Consider the following 23,566-nt stretch of genomic DNA (forward strand, 5'->3'; position numbering starts at 1 on the left):
CGCAGTACCAATCCCAATTCAAAATTTAATAACACCCTATCGTCTCCTCTTTCAAGACAGGTGTATGCGATCACATTATCAATAAACCTCCAAACCATTGTACCTATCCACTTAAGCTAACTATTTATGTTTTGTTCTAACTCAAACATAATCCAATACAATTTCATAATTCCTAATTTTCTGAACTCTTATACGTTCTCCTTTCTACCATGGTATAATTTCATAATTAATTATCTGGATAGATAAATACATGAGCAACCCGATTTTAAGAGAAACAAAACCTTATATTATACAGAGAACATTTAAAACTTCACTCCTCAAATCACTCTATGTATAAATAAACACAAATCAAATGATAATCAAATACTCAACATTTATTTTATGATTCTATGACAATATATCACAGATAATCACATAAATAGATAAATATATATAAACATAAGAAATTAAGTTTACCTTTCGTCCCCGAATGCTAATTAATTTATTCGGGTTCTAATTGACCCGTTGTTGGCTCCCCGGAGTTTCGCCGGAGTCCGGTGGTCCGAATCGCGAACTGAGACTACCACGAGATAGCCAACGTTCAAGAGAGTCCAAAAGTACACCCCTTTCACAACTAAAATCGCCCAAAAGATCGAGATCTAACACTTTCATTGTGAAGCTACCCGCTCCGGTCACCATACTTTTTACTCAGAAAAATATCAATAGTGGTCTTAAAATGTTCTTCACGAAACAAGGAATTTAATGATATAATTTTCATTCTAAGAGATGGCCGGAATAAGAAGTTATGAACGAAATTAAATTAAAAGGGAAAGAACTCAAAAGTTGCGCAGTCTGAGCGAGAGAGGAGGCGTTTTTGTTCTGCCAAAAACCTATTCTATTCCTTCCTTCGCCCTTCCTTTTTCTTTTTTATTAATAATAATAATAAATAGTAATAATAATGATAATCATTAAATTAAATTAAAATGGATCCATTTTATAACATAATAAACAATTTAATATTAATAATAAGAATAATAATAATATTAATAATTATAAAAATGTTAGTAGGTTCACCTAATAAAAATTTATAAATACTATAATTGTAATATATATTAATATTTTATTTATAAAATACTTCTATAAAATTACGGATGTTACAGAGAGAGAGAGCGAAAATGGGTGGAAGAAGACGAGTGAGTCCCATTTTGGTTTAATAGGTATTGTAGTGGAAGAGTTTATATAAATTAAAGTTGGGTTTGATTCTTGACGAAATTGTGGTTTAATTATTTTAATGGGAGGATTTATAATTGATTTTCATACTTGAAATGTGTATTATGGAAAAAAAATGTTTAGTAATGCATTGGGAGTAATCCGGACGGGTGTTTCAGTATAAAAGACCATGTTCGGTGAGGATCATGACCTGTGTATGCAATTTAAAGACATATTGGGTATGACAACGAATTATTAGGTAAAACCATATGAGATTAGACAAGGTTAAAGAGACGTCTCGAATATGTTTATATGAGGGGACATACTCGGTGATGGATACAATGTTAGGTTTTGGTTCAAGTATATTGTTTGTATAATGATTTTTTTTTTTTTTTGCGTTGATAATGTTTCATATGGAAATCTTGGTTTATAAATATGGTTTAGCTTGTTAATTAAATAAAAATGTTATTTGCAAGTTTATAAACTTTGATTTTGGTTAAATGTTTTTGTATATGTATAACAATTTTAAGTAAAATTAGTTCTATAGTTGATAGTTGTTTACTATTTTGTTCCATATTTCCAATTGTTTTAACGTTTTTAAGCAAAGAAGTATGAGATATTGAGGAAGGTATTCACGCTAAACGATGATTGAACTCAGTTACTGTCTATCAAGTCGTCTTTAGGGTATTGCATATCATTTTGATTGTATATATACATATATGTATATGCTCGGTTTGGCATTTGAAGTGTCTTATATTGGAAGTGTCTTTTTTGTAGTTAGGTTGTGATAAAAAAAAAATTACTCACTCATTATTGGAATAGAGGGTAAAAGAAAAAATTAGAATGGTTAATTGCAAATAAAGTATAAAATAAGATTATTACAATGGTAAAAGAAAAAAAGGAATAAAGTGATGCCATTATATGCTCAATCATTCCAACAATATGAATCCAAAATAAGAATTGCAATAAATGTGGGTAAAATCATAAATATAATTAGGCTTACCCAACAACAAGATTATGCCAACCATCCTTGAAAACAACACACATAGGTGTCCTTTCACCTAGTCTTATCCATGGCGGAATTAATCTACTAATCACAGCCATAATCCAGCAATTACTAAACATAATTAAAATCATTACAAATTTAATTACTCCATTACTACTTAATTATTTATAACACACATACTAGATTCAAGCTGGACTTAAACAACCCCTACAAGGACACGTGTCATTCACCCACCTGATCCCCTCTTCTTCTCTTACATATACGTATAATTAAATCTTCCTTTCTTTTCTTTTTTGTTGCTGTTTCAAAATCGCACGTGCTTCCTTCATTTTCTTCGCCGGAATTTCCTCTCCCTTTCCTCCCCGTTTCCTGCCTCCTCCGGTTTCCGTCAGCCATCGTTTTCTTCTAATCGGATCAAACACCGTCTCCTTTTATGTCCTTCCTTTTGACTTCGAGCTAGAATAATCATGTTATTTTCCATTTCATGGTTGAATTTCTTTTTGATTTTTGATTTTCTGAAGTAGGATTTTCTTCGGAATTGATTGCTCGAGGTTCTGCTTTTTCCTTTTCGTGTTTATTTTGGTAATTAAATTGGGGAAATGGGGGCGGTGACGTCAACGATGGCGGCGAAGTTCGCCTTCTTCCCGCCTACTCCACCGTCTTATGAGGTCAAAATGGATGAGGCAAGCGGAAAGCTGATGCTGGAGGGGTTGGGGACGAGGGGTAATGTGGATGTCTTGAAGCTGGATACGAAGAGAGGGAATCGAGTGGTGGCTGTGTATTTTAAGAATCCACAGGCTTCCTTAACTCTTCTTTATTCGCATGGCAACGCCGCCGATCTGGGACAGATGTATGATTTGTTTCGTGAACTCAGCTTGCATCTACGGGTCAATTTGATGGGGTCAGTCTAAGTGACCATGCGTCCTTAATTTTATTATTTTTCCGTGGAAAACAAAATCTATTATCTTGTGCTTTCTGTGTTTTCTCAAATCTTGCATAATTTTTTGTGGATTGGATTTGTGCAGGTATGATTATAGTGGCTATGGACAGTCTAGCGGGAAGGTATAGGATTTGCTTCTTACTCTTCATAAATCCGTTATGTCACTGTTGAGAAAATATGAATGCAAACTTTTTTTCTTTTTATATATTTTTTTGAACTGTTTCCTGACTCAAAAAGGAATAAAAACTGATGGAAATTGAAGTTTTGGAATTTAGTTTGATTCTACTGTCATTTAAGTCAGTTGCCTTTGATGAATTTGATGATTTTTAGGTTTCTTTTATGTGTCTTGTCAATCATTATTAACCAGTGGAGCTGTAGGTTTCCCCTCTCACATATTTATCAATAGTGGGAATTCGTTTTTTATTTATTAGATTCATTGGAACTTTTTGAAGCTGTATCGAACCATAGATGCTTATCTATGAAAACTAAATCCACTGTTTGGGAAAGTTCTTGGTTTTCTTTTTATTTCTATAATTTTGCAATCAATGAGAGTGTGAGAATTGTGTATTATCTTTTTATGCTTATGTCATGGAATCGAAATGTATTAGGCTTATTTTATTTGTTAACTTTTTTCCTTTGCAACCATTTAGGAGGCAGCTGAACTTTCTGTTGTTTGTTTATGGTTCTTTTTGCCCAGCCATCGGAGCAGAATACCTACGCTGACATAGAAGCAGCATATAGATGCCTTGAAGAAAGATATGGGGTCAAGGAAGAAAATATCATCTTATATGGACAATCAGTTGGAAGTGGACCTACTCTAGATTTGGCGTCGCGATTAATGAAGTTGAGAGCTGTAGTTCTACATAGCCCCATTGCATCCGGACTTCGTGTCATGTATCCAGTGAAGCGAACATATTGGTTTGACATATACAAAGTATTTTTCTAATAATCATTAAGTTTTCCACCAATAATTGTGATCCTTTCCACTATTTGATTTTTTCACTATGGGGTTAATTGTACATAGCTTTTGTAACTGTTTCAGAATGTTGATAAAATACCGATGGTGAATTGCCCAGTGTTAGTAATCCATGTAAGTGCTTTTATTATTTGTTTGTATTTCTTTGAATTACGAGATTGATGTTCGACTACTGAGTTGTTTTTATAGTATTAGTATTGCTTGTTAGTGCAAGTTTTTATTGCACATATGTTCCAAGGGAAAAGCCCAGTTGTGAATATGGTGAAGCTAAGAGAATCCAGTGCCACTTATATGGTTAGAGCGGAGTGCTTGCTCTGTCTTATAATGGGCCACTGAGAAACAAGATGTGGGGTCTGATGTGTCACTGGTTCTTTGCTTTGTCGAACCATCTAGTTATGCTCTCATGCAGTGAAATTGGCACGTCTGCGTGATGAGCTGTAATGTGAGCAGCCTTAATGTATCAGGTTCCACTTGGATGAAACTAGGTGTTGTAGAATACATTTGAGTTGCATATGTATCTTGTGATCATAAGAATTTTGTTGTCTACTTGGTGAAGATCCAACGGAAATTCCTCATATACTTTTTGGATCAACCTGACATATATGTATACTGGATAATCTTCTAACTATTAAAATTAAAAAGCAATTACTTGCCGATGCATGTTTCCTTGCTTATTTTGACATTGTATATGACGCCTACTCTACATTGTAACTTGGGTAGTACAACGTTAGATTACCTAACAAGTGCTAATCATGGAGCTAACTCTTATTAGAAAAAGTGCTTTCTACTTGCAAGTCTAAATGTGAATTATAATTCTGTATTTTCAACTTAAAATATTATATTATCTCTGTCAAAAAAAAAAAAAAAAAAAAAAACTCAAATATTATTTTGCTTGATAACTCTAGAAAAACGGTAATTTGAATTATTGACTCTTTTCTAGAGTATTTATTGCAGAATTAGGCTGAATCAAGGTTCTCCCAAATTCTACGAGTAAACTTTGCTTTTGCTCATTAAAAAATTTATCCAGTGTCGCTCGCTCTTAATTTTAGTAGTGGATGGGAACCTGTGTATCATGGATCCTTTGGATCACAGACTTCGTGCATCTAGGATTTCCCGTATGTGCAATATCTTTTGATTAATTAGCTGTTTTATTGGCTGCCATGATAGACAGTGAGCCTTTGTTACAAACAACTTGTTCTTTTAAAAGCACTATAATTTACTACCATGGAACAATATAATCAGTTATGATCTGGATTTTTTGCTAAGTGTTTGCCTCACTCTTCTAGGGAACTGCTGATGATGTTGTCGATTGGACACATGGTAAGCAGCTCTGGGACCTGTGTAAAGAAAAATATGAGCCCTTGTGGGTGAAGGGTGGAAATCATTGCGACTTGGAACTTTATCCGCAATATATCAAGCATCTTAAGAAGTTCATATCGGCTATTGAGAGATCAAATGTTAGAAATGGATCTGGGCCAACGAGGGATCAGGTGGAGAACGCACGACAGAGTACAGATATGAGAGATGCTTCTAGGCCAAGCATGGATCAAAGAGAAAAATTTAGACAAGTAGTTGAGCAAAATGAAAAGCCTAGGTTAAGCTCAGATAATAGAGAAAAATCAAGAGCCAGCACTGATAGGAGAGATAAATCAATAAAAAGTGTGGATCAGCCTGAGAAAGAGAATTCTAGCTCAGACCATAACGAGAAAGCAAGGACCAGTATTGATCGGTAAGTTGGCCGACTTCTTTTCTTTCCGCTCTCTTTAGTTCATGCTTTCCTATGTGTCTTCTTTGCTGCTAGCTAATGTGGTGAAACAAAGCACATAATTTTCAGTTTGTTTATATTACTATTGATTGTCATGGCAGCTTTGGTAACATGATAAGATCGGTGGGGTTATGCAATATTGATTGTTTCAGGCCGACAGCAACAGCCATGTGAAGAAAAAGAAGAGTGAAATCGTGCGTATTTTGATTCATTTATTTCATTAGTTGATGTTGTTTTAGTGATAGTGAATTTTCCACAGAAGAAATAGGAAATTAAGTTAAGAACCACGTTGTCTCTCAAGTTGTTATTGTGCATTATGTGCATATAGTGTTGGAATGCATTTGAGGGCGAGCCTTGGCGCAACGGTAAAACGTTGTTGCCGTGTGACCAGAGGTCACGGGTTCGAGTCTTAGGAGCGGCCTCTTGCCAATTTAATTGGCAAGGGAAGGCTTGCCCCCAATACACCCTTGTGGTGGGACCCCTCCCCGGACCCTCGCTCAGCGGGGACGCGTAATGCGACCGGGCCGCCCTTTTTTTTAGTGTTGGAATGCATTTAAATTCATTTGGGACCTGACTGTGCTGTACGTACGTCAACATATCTGTTTCATTTCGAATGCATTCAAATTCATTTGGGGAAACCTACTTGTGCTGTGCAATAACAAATGTTGGCAGTTTCTGTATGTTCAGTTCAAAGGAGGTCTTCATTTATTTATTCTTTTTGGTTTAAAAAAGGGGACAATCTTGAAAGCTGTTTTCTCATATCGTAGCAGTTGTTATGGTATTACAATCTTTGGGTAAAATGGATTATGTGTTTCTGACCTCTGCACCAAATTCATGGGTTAAACTACTGACCATTTATTTGATAACTTTGAACTACTTTCCACTTCTAAAGACTGAGGTTTTTAGCTCTTATTTGAAACTTTTGGTGTGTGAGATTCATTCAACGCTAAAAAATTGTCTTTATCGCAAACATTGATGAAGAAAAATGGTGTGTCACAAAAAATATTAGCTGATAGTGGCCAGCTTTACGACTGGACTATAAGTGTCAAAATAATTGTGACATGAGCATTGATGAAAGCCCTTAGCCACAAGTCTCGTCTTTATAACGATCAATGAAACCATATGCTTTACGTTTGATTAACTAATACCATTCGAGGCTTTGGACGGATGAACTAAAAGACCAAGTTCCATTGGTAAGCCGAGAGCCCTGTAATTTGCACTACTCATCCATGACATGTCTCCATTAATCACACTTGTTAGCTGGTCCTTGTAATCAACTATAGCATTGAACATGCGAGGATCAAGGGAACATGTTTGAGCTCTAGTAACCATAGATAGTATTTTCTATGAACAATGGGTGCTTGACAGGCCTCAGATTGCACAGGTGGAATGATCCAAATTTTGCAAGATCAACAACAGGGGTGAGCTAGTGACTATTGCCCACCTAAATTCATCTGCGGCCCAATAAGAATGCACAACGTGCTAAGAGAAACTGGCTAGGGGAAAAATCGCCATTTTACTGTTTATCGAAACATTGCAGGACAGGCCGGTGGACAAGGGGTCAAGTTTCCCTGCGCCTGCAATACCTATAGGTTAGATAGAAAGTAAGATGACATTTTTTTACGAGAATTCTATCATTGGTTTTCAATCTAATGCAAATAATATGCAAATAACCTTCATATATAACAATAAACGTGTGCATATATGAAGACCACACTGTTAATCAAAGTTTTTTCTCATTACAAAGCTAACATTTAACTACACAGGAAGTCTCTTCTCGGAAAAAAAAAAAAAAAAACTACATAGAAATTCTAAACACCTAAACCTTGAATACCATGATTTAGTATGCCCATTCTCTGTAGCTTTCTCCATCCATTTTCTAACTGCAACACAAAATATGCCAGAAACTGTACTGCAACAGCCAAGCTCAGCTAAACAGAACCAATTTTGCTTCTCTTTGAAAAGCTATTGATTAAATGGTATGAAGAGTCATATACTACAATAAAACATTTGACCACTAAAATTGTTTCTTCCGATTATAAACATTTTCAACAAATACTAACTTGTTATGATACAAGATATAATGTGAATTTCAACAGTAGTTCAATACCACTCTTTAATATACCAATTAATCAAATAAAATTATCATTATTTACAAATTTAACATATCCAAACATAAAATTATCATGTAAACTGTTTTTCATTTCCTTTTTAAAGATAGAGTAACAACATATTGTTTCTCCTGTATAAATCCACACACAATGTCAATGGTTCCTTAACTGATAAACATAGTGACCATATACGAATACGAAATGAAATTTCATTCTTACGTGAGACCGGATAAGTTATGTTCCATACCAAGACCCCTAAGTATCTACAATTATCATAAAAGCTTGATTAAGTTTCAACCCAATTGATTTTTTGTAATGCGTGCATAATAGCTTGATTAAGTATCCATCCCTAAGAGAATAAATAGTTCCACTCCAAATTCATTGCGGACCAAAATCGAATTGCTTTTTCCCTCATTGACCATTTCCTACAGCAATGTACATGTGATTATATGATAACAGAAATAAGTGGTGAAAAACAAGAAATTTTTAGTATATAAGAATGTCATACTGAAATCGTAGAACTTGAAACTTAGTCCTTAATTTTAGGTTTAATAGGTTTTTGTATTTAGTTATTACGGAATAAACAAATTTACAGAGTTGGTGAGGCATTTATAAAGTTGAGAGAGCTAATCTACTTTTATGGATAAGTTCAGAGAGTTTGTGATACGAAATAATCAAGTTTAAGGAGCCGATGAGATACTTGTCAATCTACTTTTATGGATAAGTTCAGGGAACTTCATATTATTAACATTTTTAATGCTTTTATTAATAATGTGAATTTTAAGATATCTATTTATCAACTTTTAATCGGCGGAATTGTACACGCAGATCAATTTTCGTTTTTTTATTTATCCTAAATAGTATATATCACACCAAATAAATCAAATTTATTTTTTTTGGTAAGAATAAATCAAATTTATTTGACATGGAGAGGAAACAAAATAATTTGTTGTCAAACTAGGAGCCTGTTTGCAGTTGCAGTAAGCTGTTAGCTGTTTGTTATTAGCTGTTTAATTACTAGTGTTTGGTAAAATTATATTGAACTGTTATTGTTCGGATTTAAAATGTCTAAAATGGACATGTTTTGAATTAATCAACGATGAAATTATAAGAGGAAAAATGTGAAAAAATGCCGATAACATTTACAACTAGGAATAATTTTACTCTTAACGTCTAAAATGATGCAATTTCAACCATAACAATGGCAACTAAAAACAATTTTACCCATAATATTGACATGTTGGGTCGATTTAAGATATTATTAAAGAACATAGATATTTTATTTTTTATTCTACACCAATGACACATATCAGCAGTTCTAAAAAAGATATTTCATATTTTTTTTGTGATTTAATAATAAATTGAAAATTAATATTTATAAATTAGGTGAAATATTTGAATTTTTTTTGTCCAACTCGTACAAAAGACAATATACTTTTTTTATTTTCTTTAAAAAAATTCACGTATAATCATATGTTTGTGATTTATTACTAACGATGATAAAATGTTGCACATGTGAAGTGTAGATGACAATATTCATGACCAAGAAGACAGTTTGATAAATTATTTCTCAAATTGACCCAATTTGTCAATGTTATGGGCAAAATTGCTTTTAACTGCTAACATTGGGGATATAATTGTACCATTTTAGATATTAAGGGTAAAATTGCTCATAGCTATAAATGTTAGAGGTACATTATCCTATTATAAAATAAAAATTATGTTACACAAATTAATAAAAAATAATCTATATAAAAAATAAAAATTATATTTAACGTAACAAAACCTTCTTTTTCCGGTAATTATGTTGTAGAAATATAAATAATGTTAAAGAATAAACATATTTTATGGAAATAAGAATGATAATTTTGTTAATAACAAATAACTACAAATAACTGTTTATGAAAAGGTTGGAATCTATATATAATATAAAACAGTAACGATGGAACTGAGGTGTCACTTCCTCCTTTTTTAGTGATAAAAAATTTAATATATTAATTTTAATTTTATTATATATATTTATCTATAAAAAGATTATTTTATCCGTACTATATCTAAGAGTTCTACAGAATTTAAATTAATCCCTAAAATCTCTCTAATTCTCTACACATCTATATATAATATAAAACAGTAACGATGGAACTGAGGTGTTACTTCCTCCTTTTTTACTGATAAAAAATATAATATAATATATAATATATTAGTTTTTATTTTATTATTATATTTATCTATAAAAATATTATTTAAAGTAAATGTGAAAATCAAATAATAATATTTAATTTATATAACACATTTATGTCATTAATTGTAATTATTAGATTGTATTTTTATTAATATTTATATATTAAGATGAATCCGTGCATCGCACGGGCCAAAAACTAGTGAAACGTTAAAGCTCATCCGAAAAGTTTGAAACAAACACCCTCTATATGAAACTCATTTCAAACATTAACATAATTAAACATGAGTTTTACCCAAATTAATCTTTCGTGAAAGTGATTTAAATTGGAAGATACCCAATAAAAATCAACAAAACTAAAATAAAAATACACACATCATACAAAAAAAAAGAATCAAATTTATTTACTCATACTGATCATATTATTTATACTTAATTAAAATGTTGAATATCATAATCATCTTATTTTAATTTGATATTTGTTTTATATAAATTAAATTTTTAATTAATATTTAAAGTAAAAAAAATTAAATCCTCGTAGGAATCCCTATAGAGCAAAGATAAAGAAAAAATTTCTTCGATTCATATATGTAGATAGAGATAGTAATTCCCCAAAATAGTAGGAGACGAAGATGGAAAAACTATTCCCATTCTGTTTACAACCCTAGTAATCGTGAGTTGGATAAAAAAGTAGCTTAAAAAATATATATAATCAACCTTCTAATATAGTGTTTCTTCAACACATATGAGTTATACACGTCCAATAATTTAATGCAAAGTTTCATCTCAACCAATAAAATATTAAAATGTTATAATTGATTAGTTATATATTTTTTAGTTAATTATTTATATAAAATTTTAAATCCTAAAATATAAACTTGAGATATTAAATAATGAATTTTAGAATCTAATTTATAAACTTTAAAATATATAAAGTTTCATCAAATTATTACTTTGACACACGGATTATCTGGTGCACCGAACATGTAATATAATTCCTCACATGGTTGTATATTCCCATCTGGACTTTTTTAATTAAAAATGAAAAAGGTTTTTGCAGTTTATTTGGAAGGAAAGGAGGAAAAAAAAAAGCTACAATTATGTTTTTGCTTGCTTTATAGACTATAGTCTTCATTCATGGATTTTATTTTAAGCTAAAAGACATGTTCTTTTTATCTATGAAATGAAATGGAGATCACCATTAGTCACATTTTCATAAACTAGAAAAATAACAGAGTTAGGATAAAATTAAATTTGAAAATATATTTATCTACATACATTAGGGATGTTTCTGATATTATCCAAGTTTTTCTTTGGATAGCTGACGGGGGCTCAAAACTTGACCAAATTTACAATTGAAGCCCAAAACCATGTAAAAGACGCCCTCGAGTCGAGAAGCGAAATGACCATTGCGGTTGAAGCTCCGATACAAGGTTTAAGGAGGGTTTTGAAAGCGGCCACTCTTTCTCACTCTATCAAAACTAATTTAATCTCCAACATCCCATTTCCATTCTTCGATCTCTCTCATTTTTCTGTATTTTGACAAATTTGATAATCATTGGATGTTCTGCACGAACCCCTGCATATTCTCAGCCAACAGATTCGATCATTTTATTCATTTTGATCTTAAACCTCGCATTTTCACTCGCAACTCACCTAAACTTTCCACTATTATGTGGAGAAACGCAGTCAAACAAGCTATTTCTAGAACCCCAACTAAGTACCTCAATTCCCATTCTCTCTTCCGCACTTGTAGCTTTCTTGGTCCTCCCCACGATTTTAATTTTCCAGAGAAATTCAGTTCGAATCCACTTAATGTCTCAAATCCTAGGTTAGGTCTTTCTCCACTTGGTGAATTTTCCTCACATGAGGACCACTTGGGAAAATCCAGTTTTGGATTCCCGAAGAAGAAGAATATTGTTAACATTTCTGGAGTTTGCCCCAAGACGTATGCCAGTGTAGCTGAGGCTGTTTCGTCCTCGACAGATGTTGAGGAGGACGTATCTGGAGCTGAAGAAGTGCAAGAGTTATTGCACGATTTGAAAAGAGCAGAGAATCAGCAGAAAACGAAGGAAAGGGGAATGACGTATTGGAAGTATCGGGTGTTGAGGAGAAAGCAAGTGAAGATTGAGACAGAGGCATGGGAACAAGCAGCAAAAGAGTATAAAGAGCTCTTAATGGACATGTGCCAGCACAAGTTGGCCCCAAATTTGCCTTATATTAAGTCTTTATTTCTCGGTTGGTTTGAACCTTTGAAGGAAGCCATTGCCAAGGAGCAAGAAATGAAGAAAACGATGGCTTACTCTCCATATTTTGATCAGTTGCCTGCTGATATGATGGCGGTTATCACAATGCATAAGCTGATGGGGCTGGTAATGGTTGGTGGGGATGGATGCGCAAGGGTTGTGGCTGCCGCTTGTGCAATTGGTGAAGCAATCGAGCAAGAGGTTTGTGATATGCAATTTTTTTTCTTGATTAGATTGCTCTGTCTGTTAGGAAAACCCGTATGATTTTTTGATTCAGAGGTTTATACCTCCTTTGGTTAGGAAGTTAGATATACACAACAATACGAGTATAGAAAAACAAATTGTTTAAGATTGCTGCTAACAATCTCTTTTAAAAGTATTAAACTTGGAGGAAATGCTTCAGTTACCTCCTACTATAATATGATGGAAATATTAATAGAGTTTGATTGTGGAATCTAAACTTTGAAGCCTTTAATACATGGTAAATTAGAGCCACTAGGTGAATTTATAGCTGGATGCAACTGTGCATCTTATATTTTGTATTGTCTCTTTATCATAACTTTAAGTGTCTGTCTGTTTTGGACATCCTGGCATGCATGAACCCAAAAATTATTGTTTCTTTAGTTGACATTAGGAAGTACCTTCATTTTTGTTATTTGGAGCTATTAATGATTTTCTTCTATTGTTTTCTGATGGATCAGATTAGAATACATAAGTTCTTGGAGAAAACAAAGAAAAAAAAAGCTGGTAGGGGTAAGAAAAACCAGGAAGAGGAATCTAATGATGTCTCACCGGAGCAAGAGAAATTAAGGAAAAAGGTTACTGATTTGATTAAGAAACAGAAGTTGCCTGCAGCAAGGCAGATAGTGAGGGGACAGGATCCTTCAAGACCCTGGAATCAGGAAATAAAGGCTAAGGTTTGTGTCATCAACCATCCCAACACCCTCTCCCCCTCTCTTCTCTTTCTGCAAAACGATTTGTGTGGTATGGCATAGTATGATCTGCTCTCCTTGGAATGCAGGTTGGAGGCCGTTTGATTGAGTTGCTGATACAAACAGCTTATATACAGCCTCCTTCTGATCAGTTAGGTGATGATCCACCTGATATTCGGCCTGCATTTGTACACACATTTAAGAATCTGACTCAAGAAAAGTGAGTTGCTCTGAGCTATCACTTGATAGTGTTACTTTATATTACACCATTCCGCGCACACTACCTTATGATCACTTCAAATCAGTACTGATTGGCCTTTCTGTGAACAGGAAGTCCAGCAGAAGATATGGTGTGATTCAATGTGACCCACTAGTTCTGAAAGGCCTTGAGAAGAATGTTAGTAACCCTATCGTATTCGATACTCTGTTTAGAACTTATTCTATAGCTCAGGATTTATTTTCTGGAAGCTAGAAAGATGGATTTAATACATATGTTAATACATCAACTAAAGATACTGAATTTCTTTTTCTCCTTATCACAAGGAGCCATAAAAACATTCTTTCTCTGTGCAGGCTAGGCACATGGTGATTCCTTATATGCCAATGTTGGTGCCACCAATCAAGTGGACAGGGTATTGCTCTTTTCATGTTTACGGTCTTGTTGATTATCTTAATTTAGGTTCTTTTTTCAGAAAAAATTTCCCTGAACCTTTTTTTTTTCTCATTATCACATGTTTGGAGTGCTAAAAAATCATTTGACTGAAAATGTTTTCCAGTCAAAGAGAAACTAAGCCAAATTCGAAGGGAAAGGATTTCGTGTTCTCAGAGCAGAAATATTCTAGATAAACAAATATGAAACTGACCCCATGCATCTCTAGCACTCTTTGTTCACTTGTAATTGCTACTGGTCACTGGCATGACATCAAGTCACTATATTGTGCATGATTAGCTTAGCTGTACTGTCAGTTGCAGGCTGCAAGCTAATTGAGCTGGACTCTAGCTAGCTCACACATAGTTCATTTAATAAACAACTTCTAGCCAAAGAATATTTATTGGTTATATAATACAAGTCATGAGACAGCCATTTTCCTTCAAAAATTTCATCTAGGAGATTTGTTGTTCTCTGTTTGTAAGCATGTTATTCTTATTAATGATGAAGCTATTTTTTAGTGTGCTTAAGAGTTTATGTTGAATATTGAGGTGGACATATTAGCATTCAATATTCCAAATGTACTTAAAAGGTGAAAGAATAATAATCTTCAAGATCAGCAGCAAACAGTAGAAAATAACTTTTTCCTCCTAAAAACCATATACAAGATCTTATGTGAAACCAATTAGGCTTTGGTTTGTTCAGAGATTATGATAGAACTATTATGGGCCTTAACTATCAGCTTAAGCTTTTGGTTCAATTGGTTCCTTCACATGGTTATATCAATGGGGTTGCCAGGATTCGAACCCCGGACCACTTGGTAAAGTATGCAGAATTTAGTTTCAATTATAATAAAAGCTATCATTGGGCTTTAACTATCAGCTTAAGCTTTTGGTTCAATTGGTTCCTTGACAGGTTTAAATATTCAAACACCAAAACTTACTATCTTAACTTCCAGAGATTCCCATTGTGTTATGTAGCTTCAGTTACACTTTGACACGATGCATGTAATTTGCTGGGTTTTTTTTTTCTTCAAGTTGATTATCTTAGGGGAGCTTTTTTTACAGTATCATTTGTAGGAATACAATCTGGTTTGAAAATGCAAAATCTTAGTTTCAGTTAGCATTCTAGCAGATTTTGAATATTTTATATTGAGAATGAAAAGAATAGAGGACTTCATAACCTAGAGAAGGCTTATGACAGAATGCAAGATCACATGGAAATAAAACTTCAGTTTGGCATGTAAATTTAAGAAGAATATGTTTATGGAGCAGTTTGAAAATAAATGAACTTGTGACCTCATTAACCAGAGAGGGATTGTGATAGACTGCTACGAAAATCACATAGAAATTGAAACTCCAGTTTTGCATATTAAATTTAAGGAAGAATATAGGGTTAAGGTGCAAAAATACCCTTAACGTTTTGGACCAGGAGCAATTTTACCCCTAACGTCTAAAATGGTGCAATTTTACCCTTAACGTTGGTAGCCAAGAACAATTTTACCCCTAACGTTCATAAATTGGGTCAATTTGATAAATAATTCATCAAACTGTCTTCTCGGTCATGAATCTTGTCATCTATATTTCTCACGTGTGTGATTTTATCAGTAACAAATCACAAACTTACGTTGAGATGTGAAAAAAAATACTATCTTTTTGTACGAATTAGACAAAAAAAATTCAAAAAATTCACCGAATTTATAAATATTAATCTCAAATTTTATTATTAAATTATAAAAAACATGAATTTTTTTTTTAGAACGAATTGTTATGCAATTGGTACAGAATAAGGAACGAAAATATCTGTGTTTTATAATAGTGTCTGAAATTGACCAAATTTATCAACGTTAGGGGTAAAATTGCTCTTGGCTTCCAACGTAAGGGGTAAAATTGCACCATTTTAGACGTTAGGGGTAAAATTGCTCCTGGGCGAAAACGTTAGGGGTATTTTTGCACCTTAACCCAAGAATATATTTATGGCGCAGTCTGAAAATAAACGGAGGTATTTCTACTGTGGTTGTCTTCTTGGGTACATCCTGGATCAGTTCTTTTTCATAGTTATTTTGATTTAAACAAAGATAACTTTGAAAGCATTTTCCTGATGATAATTGAAGTTACCTGATAATGAAGTTCTTATTTTTTATTAAAGAAAAGAAGAGTTGTGAGAAATATGCTGGAGATCTAAATTTTGATGCTGAGTGAAATAATTGATACAGGTCAAGTAATTGTAAGTTCAGCACGTCCTGACTTAAGGAGGCGCTGAATAAATACTGCAGAGATGCATTATAGTGATCATTTCGCTCCCAAATTCCATCATGTGGAGAGAGAGAGAAGCCATGTGTTACTCCTAGAATCAAACCCATTAGGTCAAGAGTGGAGAAGCATGTCTGTAACTCCGTTACTCCAAAATTCCTCATTGGGCTGGTGATTGGCATTAGATTAGTAATGCTCTGTGATAGATATCATCAGAAGATGGTGATGTAGGAGAACATTTATGAAACAAGTGTGACTAAGATGCAAATTTTAGGATAGAATAGTAAGGGGGAAAAAGGTGAAAGATGAGTGAATTTAAAGGAAAGTGGAGATTAAACTATTTGGGGTTTAGTTGAATAAAGTTAATCTAATACGGGTTTTGTGTTTTTCGTAAACCCATGGATGAAAAGACCAAGTCTAACTACAAGGAGTAATGAGAAGTGGAAGATGCAGATGATTTTACTATGCTTTACTATCATCTCTAGGAATACTTGGCCTTGAACAAAAATGTGAAAGAGATTGTCCTTATCAGCTCCAACTGGTTTTTGAAATTGAAAAGCTAAATTAGTTTATTTTTCTAAATATTAGGGTGGGCAGCTGTTTTAGTTAAGTCCGTTTTATTCACCATACTGAGCCTACTGCATGAACTGGTCAAAAGGCTAACTTGTACTAATTTTCTTACGAATGGTTGTGTTTTTAGTTCTTAATATAACATCTTGCAAATTACACAAACTGAAAATGTTTGGCCAGGGTAACTAATTTACATCTACTTTATTTTGGAAGCACAACTTAGTGGATCTAGGATATTTCTCCTGTGCCACATCTTGGCTGGGCTTGGGAAGCTTTTTGCGTCTATCAAATTCTAGAAATGTTTGATTTCAAGTAAAAGTAAAATGTTTCAGTTGGAATTCTAGCTCCTACAAGGTCTGAGCATTTAAATGCAATACTTTTTACAGAACTCATTTTTCATGATCAGTTTATTGGAATTATTTTGCACTTAAAAAATCTGCAAAAGATAGATGCCGGATTCTTTCCTGTAACTCTATTGTCAACCATGTTTTCCATACACTCTGCAGTTATGACAAAGGAGCACATTTTTTCCTGCCATCCTTTGTTATGCGTACACATGGCTCTAGACTTCAACGTGATGCAGTTCAGAGGACTCCTCAAGGACAACTACGACCAATTTTTGAGGTTCTTAAATATTTTATTTTTCTGCATGACTATTTGATATTGTTTGTTAACCTGAATTTCAGCGGCACTAACATTTGATAAGTACTCCCTCCGTTTTTTTATTACATGACGTTTTAACTTTTTTATTTTGTTCTTTTTTATATGTCATTTTGTATTACCAATGCAATTTTAGAAATATTTTCTGCATTTTGCCTTATTTATGACAAGAAAGAGAAGTTTAGTATTAATGCAAATAATCCCAATTAAGCCATAAAATTTAAGAAGAGAGAATTTTTGCATAGAAATTAGAAATTCAGGAGAGAGGTATTGAGGGTAAATTAGTCATTTTAATAGTGTAATTAACATTGCATTGGTATTGGTGAACAACCTTAAACGGCATATAAAAAAGAATGGAGTGAGTATATTTACATTAGTTTTAGCAAGAGCGCAGTCATTCATATTTTTAATTCGTAGGCTTTGGATACGCTTGGAAGTACAAAATGGAGGATAAATAAGAGGATACTAGATATTGTTGACAGAATATGGAACAGTGGAGGCCGTCTTGCAGATTTGGTGGACCGAAGTGATGTGAGTTACGATATTACTTCTTTCTTTTTCTATTACATATTTCCTAACTCTTGATTATGTGGACTTGAATTTATTCGCCTCTATGCTCTGAAATGTGTGTTTTAGAGGTTGATATTCATTAAAAAAGTTATTATTGAACTTCCTTACTGCAGGTTCCTTTGCCAGAGAAGCTAGATACTGAGGATGAAACACTCTTGACGAAATGGAAGTGGAAAGTCAGATATGTTAGAAAAGAAAACAGGGAGAGACATTCCAGGCGTTGTGACACAGAACTAAAACTGGCTGTAAGATCGTTCTTCTTTAAGTGCGACTATACCATTTCAATTTTCATATAGAGGTGTATATGTGTATGCCAACCTTTTTATTGGGTTCAGGTAGCACGGAAAATGAAGGATGAAGAAGGTTTCTATTATCCACACAATGTCGACTTTCGAGGGCGTGCGTATCCCATGCATCCACACTTGAACCATCTTGGATCAGATCTTTGTAGGGGTATTTTGGAGTTTGATGAGGGGCGCCCTCTTGGAAACTCAGGCATACGCTGGCTGAAGATTCACCTTGCAAATCTCTTTGCTGGTGGAGTGGACAAGCTGTCCTATGAAGGTCGAATAGCTTTTACTGAGAATCACTTGAATGATATATTTGATTCCGCCGATAGACCTCTCGAAGGGAAGCGTTGGTGGTTAGGTGCAGAAGATCCATTTCAGTGTTTGGCAGTTTGCATTGATATTGCTGGATGTCTTAGAAGTTCCTCCCCGGAAACATATGTTTCACATATTCCCATCCATCAGGTAGTTTTCAAATCTTTTTTCAAATCATGTCGACTCCTTGTGGAATTCATTATGTAGATGATAAAGAGTCCTATTGGACTAGGGAAAAGTTTTTATCAGCATGTTAGCAAGTGTGTTGCACAGAGGTGGACTAAGAACAAGAGTGAACAGGAGTTAAGTTCTCATTGGTCTCCAGTCTACTGGATTTTACCAAAATACTAAGCTCATTATGTTTTTTTCCTGTTAAAATGGACATTGGGCTTTCACTTTTCATAGGCCCAATTTCATATGATTATGATATCAATGCCTATTTTGGCTGATCAGCATAGACACTGCTGTATTACTATCTCACTCCTTTCCCTTTTTTTCCTACAAGCCTCCCTTTTTTTATTTATGCTGGTGTTGCGATGATTTTTCAGTCAAAAAGGTGTTAATTTTCTGTAGGATGGTTCCTGCAATGGTCTACAACACTATGCCGCACTAGGAAGAGACAAGGTATTGTCCTAGTGATTTTTTCCCATGTATAAAACCTGATCAGTACTTTATATTCTAAATGCTTTGGTCAGTTATTTAAAATTTGAGCTGACATGTTAAAGGTTATTTGAGACCTTTTCTTAGTTGGAGATTGTATGGATCACTAGCATGGTTGATATAATATCATGAGAACTTTCTGGCAGCTAGGAGCAGTGGCGGTTAATCTGGTTGCTGGAGAGAAACCTGCAGATGTCTACTCAGGAATAGCTGCTAGGTAATTTAGTATCTCATTCTTGTTAGTAATCATAGTTGTCAAATCGAGATTCGACTTGCCAATCGAAATACTCATTTTGTGAATCATGACTCGTGAATCGAATCGAATCGTAAGATTTGGTTTAAATTCATAATATTATAAAAATAGAATATTTACCATGTTGAACTCAAAATATTATCAAATATTAGTCTAGAAATGCAATTTTAATGTCAAAAAGGAAATCATATCAACCAAGTACTTCAAATTCAAATCCAATGCAAATGCAATCCTAATAAAACTAATTCACAAATTGGATTCTGTCTAGTAACTTAGTAGAGATGAAGAGTTTGAATTTCTGACTCTGTTTTTTTGCCTTGTTGTCAACTTGATAATGATGGAATGAAGTTAGTTTGAGTTGATAACTTGACAAATAACAATCGGACTAGAGGAGAGTGAGTTTAGTAGTTAGTGTTGTTTAAGTTTTTGATGAACGGTGATGAAGATCCGGCTCGAAATAGAGCTGAATCTAATCAAATCGGGAATCGTAAGATTCTGTTATAATTTAGATTAATAACAGTGTTAGTAATATTTGATCATGACAGTGATTGAAGTGTCTGCAAGACAATATAGTGATCGGAGTGCAATATTTTAATGTAGGGTACTTGATATCATGCGGAGGGATGCACAGAATGATCCTGAAGTATTTCCTGATGCATCGCGTGCAAGGACATTAATTAATCAGGTTCCCTTAAAAGCTATTGTTAATTTATTGTAATTTTCGGGTGTTAGCCTTTGTTTGTTGCCCAAAGCAATTACATTTCACAGTTTATATCATAAATTTGCTTGTTTGCTATTTTCTTGTGCCTAAATCTAATAGCTGACTCTGGTGGTTGGATTTCTTACAGGTAGATAGGAAATTGGTGAAGCAGACTGTGATGACATCTGTATATGGTGTCACTTACATTGGCGCTAGAGATCAAATTTATAAGAGGTTGAAAGAGCGTGGTCTTGTTGCAGAAGAGTCGGAGCTTTTTAGTGCTTCTTGCTATGCTGCAAAGGTAAAAAAAAAGGAATATCAGTAGTGATTATTAGTTCGCACTTCACAATATTATCCAAATTGCAACATTGACAGTACTAAGTTTTATTGCTTGAGCAGGTAACTTTGACTGCCTTAGGAGAAATGTTTGAAGCTGCACGAAGTATCATGAATTGGCTTGGTGAATGTGCAAAGGCATATCTCTCTCATTTGTATATCTGTCTTCCTCTTTTTTACATAGTCATTTTCTTCAATGATTCTATCATCTTTTTTATGACTACTGACTAGACAACTTAACCATGACTAGATTATTGCATCTGAAAATGAGCCAGTGAGGTGGACAACTCCACTGGGACTACCTGTTGTGCAACCTTACCGACAACAAGAAAGGCACTTTGTGAGTTCTCTGGAATTTATATGCTATCAAGAGTATTTAAATTGTTAAGATGTTGAAGTTAATTATGAAGGCTCTTTCAATTTATATGGGTGGTGTTGTAACATTTCAGATCAAAACATCACTTCAGATTTTGACGCTACAACGAGAAACAGACAAGGTTAGGAACCTGTAATTTCCTTTTCTAGGAGAGTTTCATTTTATGTTATTATCATTTGCTAGCTTGCCCTATCGTTATCAACTATCCATAGCACACATCTGAGAATTCTAAATAAAGAGGTTGTTAAAGGAACAGTGTGCTTGCCAATCAGGACTAGTCATTTACTTTGTTGCTAAATTCTAGAGAAAATTCTAGGTGCCGGAGTGACTGCATCTATATTATAGCTAGATGGTTTTTTCCTTTATTTTCTATATCATGTTGGTGAGGAAAGAGGGAGGCGAAGTGCAGAGTTCAGGATCCAGTAAACTTGGAGGATCTTACTTCTCTTTGGTCACATCCACATTTCTCGCTCTACTTGCACCGGGCTTTAACTGGATAAGTAATCAGAGGCATGTTTTGAGTGTTTATTCCTGAAGACAAATGCATTCAGTTTGTGATAGATGGTAGTCTTTTCTTTCCCACTTCGTCAAAATACAACGTTGAATAGTGGTTCCGATAGTATATATTATTATGAAATCAAGAAATAATTGCCTTCATTCCCTAAATTATCCTGTTCCATCCTTCCTCTCTATATTGTCGATGGAATTTCAAATTTGATGCCCTATGTTTGTAGGTTATTGTTAGGAGACAGAGAACAGCTTTTCCACCAAATTTTGTTCACTCGCTTGATGGTTCTCATATGATGATGACTGCAAATGCTTGCAAAAAGGCAGGATTGAACTTTGCAGGTCCTCTACTCATGGATTTTGCTTTCATTTGGTTACTTATTCCTAATTTTTCTTTCTCATAATTGTTCGATGATGTCTCAAATACAGGAGTTCATGATTCATATTGGACGCACGCATGCGACGTGGATGAAATGAACAGGATACTCCGCGAAAAGTTCGTTGAGCTTTATGAAGCACCAATATTGGAAAATGTAAGTGCCAGCCTAACTGAATTTTTCCTGTAGGAAGATTAGGAGGTGACAAGTGGTAGTGGCACAAGATAAAGCTCAATTGAAGTATTATTTGATGTTATAGTAACTTGCTTTAAACTGTTCGATTAGCACTGCATGTTTGATAATGAGCTTTGCTTGAGGAATTCTGTTGGAAGATGAAGAGAAAAGAAATTGTAATTATCGTGGTAACTCTGTTAAATGAACAACACTGGTTGAAATTTATTATGTTGGAACCATCAGAATCCTTAATTCAGCTGTAGTTTGGGATTGAGATAGAATAGAATTTTTTTTTTTTATTTCAGTGTGAAGTTAAGATCTTGATTTCATTCCTGATTCACTTTACCTCATTAAGGAATATGATATGATTTTTTGTTTTGTAACAGTTACTCGAGACCTTTGAGAAATCGTTCCCCTCATTGCCTTTTCCGCCACTACCTGAACGAGGAGACTTTGATCTACATGATGTGTTACATTCACCATATTTCTTCAACTGATACTATTATACCAGTGTGGCCCAGTTTTGTAAGTAGAAGCCTATTTCCACAAGTAGGCATGAATGATTAGGGAAGTCTACAATCTGATGAGAACCTCATGGAAGCTCTATATATGTATATAAAATAATATGTGAGTGAATCTCAAAGATTGTGAATCTCGGTCTTCTAAAATCTTCTCCACTTGTGTTGGTGAATAGTGTAGAGCCTGTAATGAAATGGCATAGAAGTTGGAATGGTAGATCTCTCAATCCCGGATGTAAGCATCTGCTGTGTTGAGCTGAATCAGAAATATTGAAGAGGTGCTAATGTTGTGCAGCATGTGTTGAGGTGTTCGTGGCGAAGGGAACGAGATATGGTCATATGCTGAGATGCTGAGATTTTACAGGCATGTTCAGGTGGCAAGTGCAGCAGCACAAGGATTACAACTAAAACAGATAGCATTTCGTGTTTCATCTTGTATATTCTGGTAAATGTAAATTAAGATTTTAGTTCTTATGCTAGTTTTGAAATTTGAATAGATGATGGCTTGCTCACTGTACAGTAATGAAATTTAAATTTGGTTAATCACAGTATTTATTTAATGGAATTTAAATTTTGCTTTCGGGCTAATTGTGGTATGGTCATGGGCCTTATATAATTTCATAAGTTCAGTCCCTGTAATTTAATTTTAACACCTTTGATCTTCATACTTCTATATTTCTCAAAGTTTTCAAGCATGTGATCAAACTATATCCTCTAATTGTATATTAACATATCCCTAATGGAAAAAAAAAAAGAATTAAAATGGAAAAACCAATCTTTTTTATATAATCTTCTTCAATATCTTTTTCTTCATTTGTGAAAGCTGCTCCAAAGTCCATTTGGCATAGTCGTAGGCAAAACCTGGCAGCCCGTCCAGAGTTTTACCTTATCCGGTACTGGTTTTAATCTTTTCCCTGCAACACTAAGAAGAAGACGATCAGGATCTCACCTGTGGCAGCTGTTGGAACAAAGTCCCACGTCCAATAGGTACCTATCTAGAGGAGAGAAACGAAACTTAC

The 23,566-nt window shown here is 34.1% G+C and overlaps 2 protein-coding genes across 2 annotated transcripts; both read left to right on the forward strand.

The window, feature by feature from the left end:
* Window positions 1-2,476: 2,476 nt before the first annotated feature.
* LOC136207545 (uncharacterized) lies at window positions 2,477-6,634 on the forward strand. Its single transcript, XM_065998750.1, has 6 exons — window positions 2,477-3,095; window positions 3,220-3,256; window positions 3,832-4,068; window positions 4,177-4,224; window positions 5,397-5,839; window positions 5,977-6,634. Exons 1-6 carry the CDS (start codon window positions 2,794-2,796, stop codon window positions 6,047-6,049), a joined length of 1,140 nt encoding a protein of 379 aa, XP_065854822.1. The 5' UTR covers window positions 2,477-2,793; the 3' UTR covers window positions 6,050-6,634.
* Window positions 6,635-11,524: 4,890 nt separating this feature from the next.
* Window positions 11,525-23,135, forward strand: LOC136207529 (DNA-directed RNA polymerase 2, chloroplastic/mitochondrial). Its single transcript, XM_065998749.1, has 19 exons — window positions 11,525-12,612; window positions 13,113-13,328; window positions 13,433-13,563; window positions 13,674-13,740; window positions 13,917-13,975; window positions 17,321-17,438; window positions 17,892-18,005; window positions 18,158-18,289; window positions 18,380-18,796; window positions 19,220-19,270; window positions 19,453-19,523; window positions 20,160-20,244; window positions 20,408-20,560; window positions 20,659-20,733; window positions 20,846-20,935; window positions 21,045-21,092; window positions 21,706-21,820; window positions 21,908-22,011; window positions 22,416-23,135. The coding sequence occupies exons 1-19, from the start codon at window positions 11,728-11,730 to the stop codon at window positions 22,524-22,526; spliced, it is 3,042 nt and encodes a 1,013-aa protein (XP_065854821.1). The 5' UTR covers window positions 11,525-11,727; the 3' UTR covers window positions 22,527-23,135.
* The last annotated feature ends 431 nt before the right edge of the window (window positions 23,136-23,566 follow it).

The sequence above is a fragment of the Euphorbia lathyris genome, chromosome 1, assembly GCF_963576675.1.
Source record: "Euphorbia lathyris chromosome 1, ddEupLath1.1, whole genome shotgun sequence".
NCBI classification, from domain to species: domain Eukaryota; kingdom Viridiplantae; phylum Streptophyta; class Magnoliopsida; order Malpighiales; family Euphorbiaceae; genus Euphorbia; species Euphorbia lathyris.

Coding starts and splice junctions, on each gene's coding strand:
- LOC136207545 (XM_065998750.1), top strand. CDS start 2,794: ATGGGGGCGGTGACGTCAACGATGGCGGCGAAGTTCGCCTTCTTCCCG. Junction 3,257..3,831: donor ATGGACAGTCTAGCGGGAAG/GTATAGGATTTG, acceptor CTTTTTGCCCAG/CCATCGGAGCAGAATACCTA. Junction 4,069..4,176: donor ATTGGTTTGACATATACAAA/GTATTTTTCTAA, acceptor TAACTGTTTCAG/AATGTTGATAAAATACCGAT.
- LOC136207529 (XM_065998749.1), top strand. CDS start 11,728: ATGTTCTGCACGAACCCCTGCATATTCTCAGCCAACAGATTCGATCAT. Junction 12,613..13,112: donor GTGAAGCAATCGAGCAAGAG/GTTTGTGATATG, acceptor CTGATGGATCAG/ATTAGAATACATAAGTTCTT. Junction 20,245..20,407: donor CAAGGACATTAATTAATCAG/GTTCCCTTAAAA, acceptor GATTTCTTACAG/GTAGATAGGAAATTGGTGAA.